The sequence below is a fragment of the Gorilla gorilla genome, chromosome 12 (assembly GCF_029281585.2).
Source record: "Gorilla gorilla gorilla isolate KB3781 chromosome 12, NHGRI_mGorGor1-v2.1_pri, whole genome shotgun sequence".
Classification (NCBI taxonomy): Eukaryota; Metazoa; Chordata; class Mammalia; order Primates; family Hominidae; genus Gorilla; species Gorilla gorilla.
In genome coordinates this window covers 40068855-40085648 of record NC_073236.2, presented here as the reverse complement: position 1 = coordinate 40085648, position 16794 = coordinate 40068855, and the positions used below count along the sequence as shown (strand labels likewise).

General features: G+C 45.7%; 1 protein-coding gene across 9 annotated transcripts in view; it reads right to left on the bottom strand.

The window, feature by feature from the left end:
• Positions 1 to 745: 745 nt before the first annotated feature.
• The window catches only part of IL1RL2 (interleukin 1 receptor like 2), a 53021-nt gene continuing 36972 nt past the window's right edge, over positions 746 to 16794 (bottom strand). For 6 of the 9 annotated variants that reach the window (XM_004031523.5, XM_004031524.5, XM_063695666.1 and 3 more), the window contains 4 exons: positions 14858 to 15001; positions 7634 to 7795; positions 5483 to 5863; positions 746 to 1557 (listed from right to left, as the gene is read on the bottom strand). In XM_004031523.5, coding sequence (XP_004031571.3) covers positions 1508 to 1557; positions 5483 to 5863; positions 7634 to 7795; positions 14858 to 15001 — 737 coding nt within the window. In that variant the 3' untranslated portion in view covers positions 746 to 1507. Of the gene's footprint in view, positions 1558 to 3862; positions 5864 to 7633; positions 7796 to 14857; positions 15002 to 16794 lie in introns of those variants that run through there. The other 3 variants (XM_055378372.2, XM_063695665.1, XM_063695668.1) reach the window with 1 other exon arrangement.

The window sequence follows — 16794 nt, the reverse complement described above, 5'->3', positions numbered from 1 at the left end:
TGACCAGGAAGTCAGATAATTAAAAGAACCATAAGTTCTTGATAAAGCCTTGTTGATTGAAGAAAGCAAAGTAGCCAAAGTATCGTGATTGACAGGGGGACCAGCAGCCTGAGAGGCTGAGCTCTCCAGATTGCAGTGGAAAGGCATAAGTTGGTTATTAAAACAAGTTGGCGAGCTGTGACCAGCATTTTGAAAAATTGAGCTAGACTTGAACAAAATAGAACAAATAACATAGAACAGAGCTTTTTCCATTCCGTGTGTGCATACTGAGTTGCTTACTAAATTATGTTTCTCATTGTACTTCAAAGTTTTAAAAATATGAAAGCCTTGACCGGGCTCGGTGGCTCATGCTTGTGAATCCCATTCTCGGTGACAAAAGCGAAACTCTGTCTCAAAAAGAAATTTGGAGAAACGAGGCCATCAGAGAGGATGAAAGGACGAAACTATTCATCAGGACATAAAGCTTTGGTGGCTGTCAGACTGAGAAACAGTCCATCTACTAAGTGTGGGGAAAAAAAGCTATTGCGCATGACCCTCATGTTTCTCTATAGCCTCAATCACAGATTGGGTTTTGCCCAGCTTTTCAGTGGACCACACCACGAAGGTAGTGGATTTAAAGTGAAAAATATTTGAATGTTGACAAGCTAATTGTCAGATGATTTTAGCAGAAATCAGTTTTCATTATTTAAACTGATAAGAAAATGTTTGTGATTTTGACAGGCATGGTAAACAAACAAAATTGTGATTTATGTTGCTCAAATGAGAATAAAATTTATTTCACAAATTACTGATATTTTTAACATTTACAGTTTAATTGTTCATTGTGGAAAAACAGAGAAAAGGGCATACGCTGTCCAAGCACAGGCTTCCATGTGGGCTCAGCCCACCATGACATGGGGATGAATCCCAACTCTCACCCACCATGACAGGTGATCCCCCCAGCTCTCACCCACCATGACAGGTGATCCCCCAAGATCTCACCCACCATGACATGGTGATTCCCCCAGCTCTCATCCACCATGACGTGGGGATACCCCCCAGATCTCACCCACCATGACATGGGGATGCTCCCAGCTCTCACCCACCATGATGTAGGGATACCCCCAGCTCTCACCCACTATGACCATGTGGATGACCACCCGCCCTCACCCTCCATGACATGGGGATGACCCCCAGATCTCACCCACCATGACATGGGGATGCTCCGAGCTCTCACCCACCATGACGTGGGGATGCCTCCCCCCACCAGCCCTCACCCTCCATGACCATGGGGATAACCCCCAGCTCTCACCCTCCATGACCACGGGGATGGCCCCAGCTCTCACCCACCATGACATGGGGATGGCCCCAGCTCTTATCCCATCCTCCTCTTCTCTACGCCTGAGCTCAACTGGGTGTCTAGAATGCTAACCCTAGCCTCATCCTGCAGCAGAAAACAGGTGTAGGAATGAGGAGATGTGGAGCAAAACAAGTCATCTTCCAGCCATAGGTGTCAGTCCAGCAAGTCTTAGCCAGTCGTGAGAGTACACTTCTTTCTTCTTGAGCCTAGTTCTGGGCCTGAAATCAGGAAAGATCTATTTACTCCTTTTCTGATGTGGTGGGAGATGGGGGCTGATGAGGAAACCTGCCATGGGAATGCGAAAACCTCTACCTTGCCGTCAGTTCATCTGGTGGTATATCCCTGAGGCTTCCATTTCTCTTGGGTTATCTTTGCAAGGTGGTTATGCCAGAGGATCACAGGTGAGCAGTGGCAACTCTCACCTTTCCTATAAGAGCCCCAGAGGAAAGGTGAATTTGGATGACAAGAGCCAGGGCTCTGAGGTCCTTCTCAAGTGGAGAGCTCCTCTCCAGGGACAGCCTGGGAGATGAGGGTGGAATTGTATTAGTGAACAGCAGCGTTTCTCAGAAGTCCCTGGGTGTATGGGAGGGGACATCCACACACAGAGTTCCCATCTTCCAGAATAATACTACTACTGGAGATGTGTGGCCTCAACATTCAGACCCAGCAGCCACCACTCCTAAAGCCAGCATCACCCTCTGTAGCTCACTCCAGACCTCATCTGGAACAGCCTCTGTTCTTCAAGGAAACCAGGAAGGAATTTTCCACTTTACACAGCCCCAGATCAATACCAAACAAGCATGTGTTGGAGGGAAGTTTATACATAAAAAACAGGACCAAGTGCCGAGGAAAGGTCAACCAACCATGACGTGGCAGGAAGTGGTCTGCGTCACTATGGGGTGCTGATGGGTGTGGGGGGCCCCAGGGACCGAGGCTCCCTGAGCACATTCCATATTTTGGCAGGCCAGCTCCTCACGGCATCCCACGGTTTGCCAAGCACTTTTCACATGTATATCTTCATCTTGCTTGGTCCTCCGGGGAAAGACCACACCTTCCCGGTCCCTTTATTTAATGTGACTGGGTCTTTCCCAGGGCCTCTCTCACGAGCCGACTCAGGGTATTTGAGGGGAGATACCAAAGGTAGTGGGTTTTGTGGCTGACTCAGTCATTATGGGAAGGCGAATGTAAAGGTAACCCAGCGACTCAGCACCTGTATTTCACCTCTCTGGTCCAATCTCTGCTTGCAGCCCTACCTCCAGGTCAGTCCCTGGGGATTCCCAGGGGAGTCTCTAATTCCCTCAAGCCAGGGTCTTGGAAAGGAGTGATGAGGGTTTACAGCTAATTCATAGTATTAAAAAACTTTGTGAATCATTAAATTATAAATTGGCCTGCGATGAAGGCACACTGGCTCCTTGGAAACTGACTTCACTTTGCTTGGAGTAGAATTCTGGAGCCCACCCCCAAGGACTAGGGATAGGACCCCATTGACCTCATATTTGCACCAAGCCCAGCTGGAGAAACGGGAGAGAATTGAGGGTGGCCTTCAGCTTTCCTATAAACTACCTTTTTGTCCCTTAGCTGTTGAACTCTTAAACCTCCTTTCTTATACAAATTTGGACTTGAGACCATGAGCGGAGCTGTTACCTGCCAACCTGCCTACATGTCAGCGGTGATGCCGGGCTACTTCAATTATTTGTATTCTTGCTGCACTGCATCCCTATTGTTTCATTAGGAATTAGTAGAACTTTAAAAAGTTTCTTTGCTTCTCGATTTCTCTCTCCAACATGGGAGTCGTTATTCCTCATGGAGGATTTGCTAGTTTAATTAAAACAGGCTGTTTCTCCTGTTGCACCCAAGAGGAAAATGGGCGTTACTGATCTGTTCTGCACTCTGTCCCCTCACTCGCTGCCATTCTCTTCTCTGGGCTGGTCTCTGAAGGCTGCCTGCAGTGCTGGAGTGGGCAGGGTGGCTGCAGGCTGGCTCAGGACGCTTCGACCTTCCTTCTGTGGAGTGCATGTGAGACCAGGCCACGCCAGGAAACCCCCTGAGGGCAGTGGGCACCACCTCTGGCCACTTGATTAACCCCGGCGCAGTAAGATCTGGACCGCAAAGGGTGAGTGGTCACTGGCTCGTGGTTTGGTGAGGATTTGGGGAATACACCCACCCCATTCAGATTTGAGGGCATCTCAGCACCCTTCCCCCTTCCTTCCCAGCCATTTCCCTCTGCAGGATGGAGGCAGCCAGAGGCAGCCACAGTGCGGGGAGAGTGGGAGAGGTGCAGGGACGTGTCCTCTCTGAAGGGTGTGCCTGTGAATTTTAGAAAATGGATTCTCTAGCAATTAATTATTTATAAATGAATGACCACACTCACAGGACATCAGTCGAGGCTGTCCGCAAAATAGAAAGCTGACCCGTCAGAAGAAAAGGTATTTTCTGGAAACCTCTGACTTCCCGGAGACCAGCACTGTTGGTGAATTCTTTCACTGGAGTTTTATAAGTCAAAAAGCTTCCCTCTTTCCAATATGTGTCACTACTTTCTTTTTATTGAAAAGTATCAAAAACGTAATAGTAGTAATGAATTATAGTAGCCGTTTTTTAATGCTGTTATTCTTAAAATGTATTTTATGTCCTACCTCAGAGCAATGGGGAGGCAATGGGAAGGCAATGGGAAGGCAATAGGGAGGCATAGCTTAATGGGCACAGAATTTCAGCTTGAGAGGATGAAACAATTCTGGAATGGATGGTGGTGAAGGCCGCACAACAGTGTGAATGTACTTAATGCCACTGAACTATACACTTAAAAAGGGTTAAAATGGTGAATTTTATGTTCATATAGTTTACCGAAATAAAAATTTTAAAAAGCAAATGTTAAATAAAGAGTGGACCGATGTCAAGTCGAGGCCTCCATAGGATGCTAAACAAATGTGTAATGTGAGGTCACCTTGGAACATAAATTCTTCAAAGACAGGAGCGGGTTCCTTAGCACCTGAAAGTCCATCCCACACTGGGCACCACCCATGGCCTGTGAACGAGGGCACAGCACCTCCTAACCCACCCTGCTCCCCACGCCATCCTAGGGCCACAGGTCTCCTGACACCCTCTGGCTCCCCCTCTCGCCCCTGCCGGCTGGCTCTCAGGGCTGACTCCCTTCCAGCCCCCACTGACTGCTTACTAAGTCTCAGTGTCAACAACCCACAGCTTCAGAAGGTTGAGCTATGCCTAATTCCCTCAGGCCAGGGTCTTGGAAAAAAGTGATGAGGGTTTACAGCTAATTTTTAGTATTAAAAACCTTTCATCATTAAGTTAAAAATTGGCCTGTGACAAGGGCACACTGGCTTATTGGAAACTGACTTTGCCTTGCTTGGACTATAATTCTATCGTCTGTGTGCTAATTGCGTCTCTCACAGGCTGCTCAGAATTCTGGTTGACATGTGTCTAAAAGAGAGAGAAAAGGAATTCCTGCTTGCTTTAGTTTGACAGATAAAGCCTCTCAAACATGGAAGGGTGACCAAGAGGCAGTCACGGCCACTCCTGTGGGTCCCCACTGGTCTAGGTGACTTTTAACTTGCTTCTGGAAGCAAAGTGCTAAGGCTGTGTTTGCAGCTCTTTGTCTGCACTGACAGAGTGAGAGAGACTCAGACACAGCAAATGACCCCTGAGCATGGAGCCCTGAGGACACTGGACAGGCGTGGACAAATACTGCTGTCCTTCCCAACCCTCTCCTGGCGCTAGACTGCCCTCCTGTGGTCCCCCAACAGCACAGGCTCCCATCTCAGACTCTATGGGTGCCACATCATGGGCAAACTTCTGGGCATGTCCACTGCCATTTCTAAAACCCTCCATGTCCTGTTCTCAAGGGGCCCAAGTGCTGTATCCATCCAGGCCTCAGTGAGTGGGCATGTGTCAATAAGCCCATAGGCTAAAGAGGGCCTTCTGCAGAAGCCGTGTGTTTCCCTGAAGAAGCAGCTCTGATCGAAGCAAACAAATGACAACAAACACAACAGACCCTCTCACTAGTACGCAACTGCCAGCTTCAGAGCAGACGGCCCTGATGAAATGTGTCCTCCTCCAGCTGTGAGCCACCGCGCAATGATAGACCCTCCATCAGTGCGTGACGAACCTCGTGTCCTCCCACCCGCTCACCTGCGGTGCGGTAGCAAGGTGTGTGCTGCGGCAGCTGGACCGGAGGAGATGGCCGACACCTTCTGGGCGGCATGTGGTATCTCACTGTCTTCCAAAACTTGGTCTTCATACACTGTGACTGCTCCGTGAAGTCCCCATGCCACCGGATGGCACCATGCTTCTGTTTGATGTACTGAATTGACTCTGGCATGACTGTGTAGTCCTCGATTTTCTCCAGTTCAATGAGAATAACCTTCATCCCGTCCTGGATCAGGGCATTGTAGACCGCGATTTGTTCTTCTGACAGGTTCTTCAACAGGCCAAAGCCCAGCGGTTCGGGGACCACAATGACAATCAGCCTCCTGCACAGCTTAACGTTTTCGTCGATGACATTGGCCACGGCTGGAAATAAAGAAAGAAGGCTCAGAAGAACTCACAATTAAAACAGTCCGGGTCTTAATGCTAGTGAGAATATTTGAAACAGGCCAGGAGAAAATTGACTTTTTTTTTTTGAAATGAAGTCTCACTGTGTTGCCCAGGTTGGAGTGCAGGGATGCAATCTCAGCTCACTGCAACCTCCACCTCCCAGGTTCAAGCGATTCTCCTGCCTCAGCCTCCTAAGTACCTGGGATTACAGACACGTACCACCACGCCCAGCTAATTTTTGCATTTTTAGTAGAAACGGGGTTTTACCACAAGCTGGTGTCGAACTCCTGACCTCAAGTGATCTGCCCACCTCGGCCTCGCAAGGTGCTGGGGTTACAGGTGTGAGCCACTTTGCCTGGCCAAAAATGGACTTTAAAATAAACATGACTTAGTCAGGAATGGATTAATACAAGTTTTGGGGTTTTTTTCTTTTTTTTAATATTTTTCACCTCTTCTGTGAAGCCTTTGTGGCTTTCCCTGAAGCCTTGGTCCTCTATAGTCATGAATCATGTTTTGCATGTGGTTTCTTTGTATGTCACTTTCCCTGGCCAGCAAGTATCTGATGGTTCCTAACTCTGTATCCTCAGACTAGCTGAAGGTCTGGTGTATATTAGCAGATGAACACGTTTTTAAAAATAGATTTTAAAAGGATAGGAAAATGTAGTTAGCTGAAATGTTGCATTAATCTTGAATCTGTGTTTTCCTTTTGTTCTTTAAAGTTATTTAAATGACCAGGATTTATGTGAGTAATTTAGAAACCAAATAACATGCCCTGATGATTGCTTGGGAAAGGGAGGGTTCTCTAAATACCCAGCTCTGCAGATGCTATTCAGTCTACGGTTGCCTCTCATAGGAAATAATAGACTGGAACCTCCCTGAGGACAGACCCTTCTGCTTGGCTGATTTTCATATTTCTAGTGCCTAGAATACTGTCCATCACATAGAGGTTTTCAGTAAATATTTGTTGAACAAGTGAGTGAATTGGTATTTACTGGTGACTAGAAAAGAATGTTTATTTCAGATTTCAGCCATTTTGCTGTATAGCCTTCCAAGAAGGAGAACAAAGGGACAGGAAGGCACTGTTGTGTGAGTGTCTAAAGTGTGCTGAGCTCCATGCCGGGGGCCCCTTCTCAGGTTTTCTCATTCAGTTCTCTCATCTGAGTCAGGGAACCACCCCATTCCCATTTTTACAGATGAGACAACTGAGGTTGAGAGAAGTTAACTGAACTGTCCAAAGCCACCTTCCTATCAAATGGGAAAAGTACACTAAAACTTCCATTGTATTTAGGGAGGGGAGGGGCAAGTAGGGTCAAGGTTTATAAAATCAGCTTTAAGCATGACCTGATTTACATTGTTCAAACCGATGGAAAACACCCAGCAGTTCATCTCAGGGACGTGAGGGCAAATGACCACTCGCCACCTTTCAGTCCTTTATCCACCACTACATCACTCGCCACCTGTTTCTGTGAATGGCTTAACCATATCCTCACTCAAAGTGAGACACGTGCTGCTGCAAGCAGGAATCTCAGGCACTGCGCGGCAGGGAGGAGCCTAGAGCAGGCAAAGAGCTTGGGCCTAACCTCCTTGGCTGGGGGCTGGGGGCTGACGGGCAGGGGGTGCTGGTCATAGACTTTCTGTGGTTCCGTGGGGAAGGCAGGCAGAGTCACCGCCATTAGTAAAGTGGAGGAACAGAGGGGTCGCTTTCCCTCTTTTATTTGTTATTTTTATACCTCACTTAAAACCCACCTTGTCCAGGGAATTCATCTCTGCCGAATATAAACAACTTATATCCACATTGTCTCTCCAACACTTCGGGCAGGATCTTCAACACAAGGGCATCCACGGCATGCCTCTGGCTTTCCTTGTGGGGCTTGGGGTATAAGACATAGGCATCATACAGCTTCCCATCTGAAAACGAATTGGACAAGCTCGTGGAATTGTTGCTACCAAATTCCCTCATGTTAACAAACCGGAAGCCTGAGCAGCTACCATGGTGTCCTTTGGCCTGGGTTCCATGACTTCTGAGTGCCCAGTTGGCTGACTTGGTGCCAGGGGCTGCCAAGGGACATCATCTCCTCTCACAAATGGACCCCTGAGGGAGGTGGTCTTATCCCCAATGCTCAAGAGTGAAGCTGAGGCTGGGTAGGCTGCATCACATGTGCAATCCCTAACCCTACCCCTACCCCATATCTTTTGATGCTAAGTCCACCACTCCCTGTGATGTGGCCAGAAATGAGAATTAGGCAGGAGACTCGTCCAGCGCAGTGGTGCATGGCTGTAATAAACAATCTGAAGCAGGAGGATAGCTTGAGGCCAGGAATTCAAGACTACCCTTGGCAACATAACAAGACTCTCCAAAGAAAATAATTTTCAAAAAGTTAGCCAGGCATGATAGCTCAGGCCTGAAATCCCAGCTACTCAGGAGGCTGAAATGGGAGCTTAGGAGTTCAAGGATGTGGCCAGGCAAGGTGACTCATGCCTGTAATCCCAGCACCTTGGGAGGCCAAAGCAGGTGGATCACCTGAGGTCAGGAGTTCAAGACCAGCCTGGCCAACATGGTGAAACCCTGTCTCTACTAAAAATACAAAAAATTAGCCAGACATGGTGGTGGGCACCTGCAATCCCAGCTACTCAGGAGGCTGAGGCAGGAGAATCGCTTGAACCTGGGAGGGGAAGGTTTCAGTGAGCCGAGATCACACCATTGCACTCCAGCCTGGGCAACAAGAGCAAAACTGTGTCTCGGAAAAAAAAAAAAAAAAGAGTTCAAGGATGCAGTGAGCTATGATCACGCCACTGCACTCCAGCCTGGATGACAGAATAAGACCACATCTCTAAAACAAACAAAAAAAGGATCTCTAAAATAAACAAACAAAAAAGCAGGAAACTCTAGCCATTTACCCATGTTACCCTCTGTGTGTCCTGTATGACGAAGCACTGTCCTAACCGCACCAGGCAAAACTGGATGACTCCTTCTTGATTCAGGCCCACCAGTAAATTCCATCACTACAAACCCACAGACTCACATCTGTCAAACAAGAGAAAAAGCAATTGAGCAGACTCTAGTAATCTGCAGTGCCGTTGAGAGAAGTCAACCCAATGGCGCATGTCGTCGTCATCAGTATTTATTGAGCAACCTCAAAAGCAGCCCCTGCATTGGCCAATGAAGAGATGAACAAGACCTCACTGGGCAGACCATTCACATGCACAGAAATTAAACAACACAAGACTCTACGAGGCGACGAGAGTCAAACGAACAGAAAAGACAGCAAGAAACAAAAATCCCCATGGTCTGGAGTTCTTGAAAAAAAATTCACAATGAACATGGGACCGCTCCTGGATTTTTTTTTTATTTTATTTTAGTTTTTTATTTTATTTTTAGATGGAGTCTCACTCATGTCTCTCAGGCTGGAGTGCAGTGGCACCATCTTGGCTCACTGCAACCTCCACCTCACAGGTTCAAGCGATTCTCCTGCCTCAGCCTCCTGAGTAGCTGGGATTATAGGCGCCCGCCACCAGGCCCGGCTAATTTTTGTACTTTTAGCAGAGACGGGGTTTCGCCATGTTGGCCAGGCTGGAGCTCCTGGATTTTAAAGGGTGGGAGAGTTTAGGGAAAAAAAGTGAGGGTCTAAGAGTGGATGGTAAACAGGCTTGCAGGGGAGCTGCTTCAGAAGGGCATGGAAGGAGGAATAATTCCCTACTCAGGAATCCTGTGAATGAATAAGGATCTTCAGCAGGGCCAGAGGGCTTGAGTGGAAGAAGAGGTAAGTGTGGGCATCTCACTGGACAACGCGATTTCGAGCTTTGGGCTGTTTAGAAACTCAGACAGCCTAGTAGGTACTAGAAAGGGGTTGTGTCCTTTTCTATTCCCTTTATATGAGAGTTTGTTGGATGAGCAGACTTGCAGAAAGAGGTGATTTTAAGATTAATAAGGGAAAGGAAAACCTTGTATTCTTCTAGCTTTCGTCCAAATAATAGTAATGAAAATGTGCACAGATCCTGACAGTTTACATAACACCGTTTCTCATTCCATCAATTCTCACACCAACCACTGCTGACCTTCGGGTCCCTGCTCACCATTCTTGGCCATCTCTTATGGAGAATGGTAACACAAACACACACGCATGCACATGCATGCACACCCATGCTTGCACATGTAGTCATACACACGCATGCACACACACACGTGCACACTCCTTGTCTGCCTCCCCACCCCATCATGAAAGGAAGCTGTGTAAGAGTGGAGACTTTGTTGGCTCCCTGCCCTGCCCTCAGCCACTGGAGCAGGACCGGGTGCAGAGGAGGCCTTCATCAGTGCTCACCGAATATCCAAATGAAGCTTGATTTTACGGAGGCTCAAAGAGCTTATATCTATGTTGGGGATGAATCTGAGATCAGACTCAGCTTTTTAAAGTGGGATCACAGGGCAGGTACAAAAGGGATAACTAATTTGTGTCTTGAATTGGCAAAAACCCAACATAGCTGAAACTCCTTGTGGAATCATAAAGGTCACCGATCAGGGCCACCGCTCAAATAAGTGGATACTTTTCTGTGTGAAATTTCATAGCACACATTTGACTTTCCAAAGCCAGAGGATTTTTTTTCCGTAGATAGAAAATGGGAAAAGAAACATTTCATAAGTTTCCTGTTTCTGAACTTTTGGAGAAGGAATTCAATTTTCCCATTTAAAAATGTGATCATATTAATCCTTTGGTTTCTGATGAAGGGCTGGGTGAGTTGATGCTCGGTTCACCACAGAGAATAACCTCTCTGGTAAATACAGTATTTCCTGGTCTATTCTAAACTACAGCAGACATGCAGGCTTATTGCCACTTGTCCCAGACCCTGCCACTAGTTATCTCTCTTCTCTCAATCTGTTTCTCTTTTTTCCTACTGTTTCTGATTTTTAAAACAAACAAACCTTGTGTGCTAAGTGTATTCTCTCTTTTGCGAATGTTCCCTGTTCCCTGTTTCTAAACAAAGTGTCTGAGGATATAGGTACTTGTTACTCTCCAACTTCAGGATCAGAAGACATTTGAGTAGGAAGAAAGTCTCACACCTTTGAAAAATTCAAAATGTACAAATGTGCCCAATTTTTTGGTCATCTTTTTTTTCTTTCTGTCTGACTAAGCTTTTGAGTAGAAATAGAATTTGCTGATGTTCTCAAAACGTAGTGACTTTTCGTCACTTTCAAATGACTAATTCATAATTTACTGACCAATACATTAATAGCAAAAGATCAAGTTGTAGTCTTTTGCTTTTTGCATCAGGCCGCTGGTTTTGAAGAGCCTTGCCAGGCAACAGCACCTCAACATTTCCCGGCTTTTTTTCTCATGATCAACCGTGTGGGACATGGTTCTATCCCCAAATTATGAGTAAGGAAGCTGAGACCAGCAAGACTGTGCAATCTCTCCAAAGTCTCCCAGCTGGTGAGTGCATAGCCTTGATGTAAACCTAGGTCCACCGCTCCTTTTGCTGTGACTAAAATGAGAAATGGGAGCAGGAAATTTCACAAAACTTATCCCTGACTAGTCCTGTGCAGCTGTGTCAGTCTGAATTTTCCAAAAGTAGCCCCAGCAATATTTCCAGTCCCACGTGTTCTTCCAGAACTTTGCCACACCCTAGCAAAGAAGCAGAGTCTATTTCCACTCCCTTAAAATTGTTATGTCCTTCTTGATCTTGGCAATAATATATAAAAGCTCATTCACATAAATTCATATCTATGAAATACTGTCTAAAGATTATTCAATTCCCTACTTTCTCTCAATATGATATTGCTAAATTTTAGGCCTGACGAAACCAGAACAGTGAAAAATTCAGATTCAATCTGGCCTCCACGCAAATGCTTTTACTGAACTGCAGGAGGTTTGGTGGGTTTACCCCCAATATGCACAGAAAACACTAGAAGAAAAGCCACACAAAACACGCTATGACATTTACCATGGGAAAGTTGTTGCAGTCAAGCTTCCCTACACCATGCCCTTTTGAAATGAGGACTCCCTATGGGGGAAAAAAAATCTGCCTTTGGAAATTAGTCTCGGAAAAAGCCATGTTCTCTCATGAAAATCTGAAAGGTTGTTGTGAACGGCACACAGTGGATCTTGTCATTGCCTTTGCTTTAGCTTGAAAAGCAAATTCACCTTTAATAATTGTTAAAGGTGTCATTAACTCTACCCCGACTTGTTTTCCCAGTGTCCCCTTGGTTTCCCTTTGATCACTCTAACTGTCTGGCTTGTCTTCGTTTTAACCATTCTATCCTACATGCACATTCTCCAAAGACCTATCTGGAGTAAGGTGAAGCATTTTCAAATCTCTCTAGGAGATCCGTACACAGACCCTTCCATCCTCGTACACACATGCACCCCTGCCAGGAGAATTTGTAAAGCTCCAGTGGCTTGCTAGAGAAGATACAGAACTTGCTGACTTCAGCCAGGGCTGTCAATGGCTCCTCCTAAAATGGTGAGTCATGCACACCTAATTATTAATTGAGTGATACAGCTTAGCTAACCTAGTCAGGGTAAATGACTTACCCTACGAAGGACATTATTTCTCTCTTTCTCATTTTCGTCCATTAATCGGTATTTCCTGACTTAACTCAGAAAATATCCTCAAGGGGAACAAGGACATAAACAGGATCTGGGACTAATCTCAGAATCTCATCAGTAGCTCACTGTTAAAGCCAACACACAGAGATATTACAGGGCAGTTCTCGTAGACAGAGCTGTAGAGAATTTCATCACAAAATGCACACATACTTTTCTGAATTAAGCAAAATAAAAATAAAGAAAAAAAGGACCCCTGGCTGCCTGTTAGCCTCCATCGCCAAATCCTCTGCCCACTGTTGCAGAATCTGGGCTGCGTCCCAGTCTCGGCAGAGGGCGGGGCTGCCTAACTCTCTCATCTGCCCAGCCCCCGCGACTCCGTGTGAGTCACTATTCCTGTTTTCTCTTCCTGCTAAACTCGACCTCACTAGCAGCTTCCCCACACACTCTGCACAACACCCATAAGTCACAGCTATAGTCACGCTCCTGGGAGTCGCAGTGACTCAGTGAGAGAGTCACTGACAGAGTCAGTGAGAGAGAGAGACAGTGAGAGAGACACACCACGGGGCCTGAGCTTCCAGGAAGAATACGTAAAGTGACGCAGGCTTCTGTTAGTCAAAAAGTAGAAAGCAACTGAACCACTCAACTCTGTGTCAGAAAACAATCAGTGGTGGGGGACTGAACTGTCTTCTTCTCAAAGACGCAAGCAGGAGAGAGCAGTCATGGGTGTGCTTAGACGGGGCGGCCTCTGCAGATGCCAGAGCCAAAACCAGAGACCCCCCCCCCCCCCATGCCCATTCGGACTATCCACAGTACTAGCAGCACTTCAGGTTGCACTGGACACTTAAGGTTCAGATGACTTTTGTCATTAAAAAGGAGTTTATCGCTTTCTACATTGCTCAGGGTTGCTAATTCTGAATTCTGAAATTTAATTTGGAAAAAATCCAAGTTAGGATAGCTATGTTTTATCAAACATGTGGGCAACAACTGTGCTGTGTATTTTATGTGCAAAGCAAGCACTTGATGCCAGTGACCTCTTTTATGTTTTAGCTGGCCCATAAAACGTTCTCAGACAACCAGTTTCGCTCCCTTTCCTGCTCTTGTCACTCAGGCCTCTGGACTTAAAAGGTATAAATTCGTGCATCTCCACACAGATCAGCTGCACCAGTCTTCTTTGAGCTTATGTTAATTTTTTCATCTAATTAGGGGACTTTAGAGCAGATTTATTACTTTTGCAAGGCCTTAATAGATTGTATCTGTTCTAAGACAAAACAAAACAAAACAAAAGTAGCATAAAGAGTCACAAGCACCATGGTGGGAAATGCCAGGCTCTCAGAGAGTCAGGATCACACTGAGGCATTTCTGTGCCAAACAGCACTGGCAGGACATAGGCCCACAGACTAAAACCCACAGCTGTGGTGTTGGGGATTTGTTTTGACCTCCAGACAAGCAATAGAGGCCGCCCTGTGGCCCAGGCCCCACTGAATGCTTCCCTGTACTTCAACTCAGTTATTCCCACTGTCAAAAAGCAGGATTTAATCACTTTCCCTTTCTTTGTTTCTTTCTTTTTTCTTTCCTTCCTTCTTTTTTCCCTTCCTCCCTTCTCCTCCCTCTCTCTCCCCTGCTTTCTTTAGTTTCTTTTCTAAGACGAAACTCCCTTCTTCCCTCCGTTTTCCCTCCCTCTCTCCTTTCCTTCCTCCCTTCTCCTCCCTCTCTCTCCCCTGCTTTCTTTAGTTTCTTTTCTAAGACGAAACTCCCTTCTTCCCTCCGTTTTCCCTCCCTCTCTCCTTTCCTTCCTCCCTCTCTCTCTCTTTCTTTCCTCCCTCCCTGTCTCCTTCCTTCCTTCCTCTATTCCTTTCTATAGCTGAGAAATAGAAGAAAGTTAAACATCTTTCTAAGTTTACATAGGGAGTAAGTGGAGAAGTCACATTCAAACTTGGTTTGATCTCTCTCCATATCTGAGAGTTGAAGATTTAAATCCCTTCAGGCACCAAGTACAGGGCCTAGAGAGAGCTCCAACCGCAGGCAGCTCATCCCTCTCCATGACCCAGATTCTGAGAAAGTACCCACTGTGCTGAGCACACATCATGGATGGAGAGCACTTTGGTTTCGGAGAAGCTTTCCCACAGTGGACGGAGGATGGACGTGGAAACTTTTGTAACATGGTTGCAGCAGGACTTAGAAGATGATCTCCTCCTGCCGCTTAGCAAATATTTCCTCAATCACTACGAGCCTGCAAGCCTTATCTGACCAAATGATGCTGGTGATTAGGGACAAATCATTTCTCTAAAGCACAGGCAGTTCCAAGGAGATTCCTTTCCCTAAATTTGCCAACAACATAGTAAAATATGACAAAGTATATTTGAAATCGTTGTATATGTATAAGAGGATACCAATTTTGAGGCATTTTTCAGTGATTACACACACTTACCTACTATGGTCTCTGTAGAATGGAAGGCACTTCGATACCAAAGAACAATGTCGATCTTAAAAATGTTGTATATGTACAGAACAGACACAGCCACAGCCACCAAGGCGATAAGCCCTCCTATCAAGTAAGCTCGAAAATCTGGAGCTACAAATGACAGCAAAAAAAATAATAATTATAATTATAATAATGAAACAAAGAGTCCATTATATACTTTACTAATACAGATCACATTATGAATGCCAAATGGAAAGGTTTGGATGTCAGTGAGGGCACTGCTTAAACATTTCTTTAAAGTCAAAAAAGTGGTATGGGAGCAGAATAATCTGATCTGCACCATGGTTGTTAGGAAACAAGTCAGCTCCTGGGAACTTATAAGAGTAAAAGTCTGCAGAGCCCTAGTTTCCGGTGGTAGACACAGCATGGACCCAACTGGACGAAAACTGCTTTCAAAACACACATGTCCAGGTTCTGCTGAGTCAACATGAGACTGTCCAGAGGTGGTGCCTGAGTTGTTCATGGGGCACCTTCTCCAGCTGGTTCTGCTGCCCGTTCTTGGTTACAATCATATTGTAACTGCTTTCCCAGCCATTCAAAGTTGAACAGCTGGACTCCCATCATCCTTAAAGAGCCAACAGTTGTCCCCTCTGGAAGCCAGCATGGCTGGCTCCACAAGACAGGCCAAGAGCCAAACTCTCACCTCATCCTTTCTGTGCTATTGATTTCCAGGCTGGGTGCCTGTGCGAGAGGCACAGTCTCAGAAAGAATGTTTACACCCTAGCCTGCTTCATGAGTACATTGCAGAGCAATTACGAGCCTAAGTGGTGGGCAGGAGATGGCCAAGGAGCAGAACCAGCTCCTCTGGAACCTCAAGTCCCTGAAAACATGTTCCTACACATCCAAGAAAAGGAACAGCATGGCTTCTGCCTCACCACAGCCCAAACCCATACCACCGAAGAAGACCCTCTAGGTAGGAAAGAATTAGAAAAGGGGAAGAGGGAGACAGGAACAAAAGTCCTCCCCATTCTTAAAACCCACCTCACACACCACTTCCTTCTTCAGCCCTTTCCTCATCCTCCAGTCCTCACTGGATGGTGGGGTGGGCAGAGGAGGGGAGGAAGAGGGTTTTTTTTTCTGAGCCTCTAGAGCACTTTAATTTTTAAAAAATTTTATAGGTACATAATAGTTGCACATATTTATAGGGTATGTGTAATATTTTGACACAGGCATACAATGTGTAATGATCAAATCAGGTTGATTGGGATAACCATCTCCTCAAACATTCATCATTTCTTTGTGCTGGGAATATTCCAAATCCATTCCTCTAGTTATACTGAATTATACAATAAGTTATTGTTATCTATAGTCATTTTGTTGTGCTACCAAACACTGGATCTCATTCCTACTATCAAACTGTATTTTTTTCTTTTAACCATTAACCAACCTCTCTTTATCCCCCCTTCACCACTACCCTTCCCAGCCTCTGGTAACCACCATTCTTCTCTCTACCTTCATGAGATCAATTTTTTTAGTTCTCACGAATGAGTAAAAATATGCAATATGTGTCTTTCTGTGCCTGGCTTATTTCACTTAACATAATGGCCTCCAGTTCCATCCACTTTGCTGCAAATGACAGAATTTCATTCTCTTTTATGGCTGAATAATATTCCATTGTGCATCTATGACAGAATTTCTTTATCCATTCATCCACTGATGGACACTTAGGTTGATTCTACATCTTGGCTATCGTAAACAGTGCTGCAATATACATGGGAGTTCACATATCTCTTTAATATGCTAATGTCCTTTCTTCTGGGTATATAACCAGCAGTAGGATTGCTGGATCATATGGTAGTTATATTTTTAGTTTTTTGAGGAACCACTACAATGTTTTCCACAGTGGCTATAAAATACTCATTAAAGAGCTTATTGCCACCTGC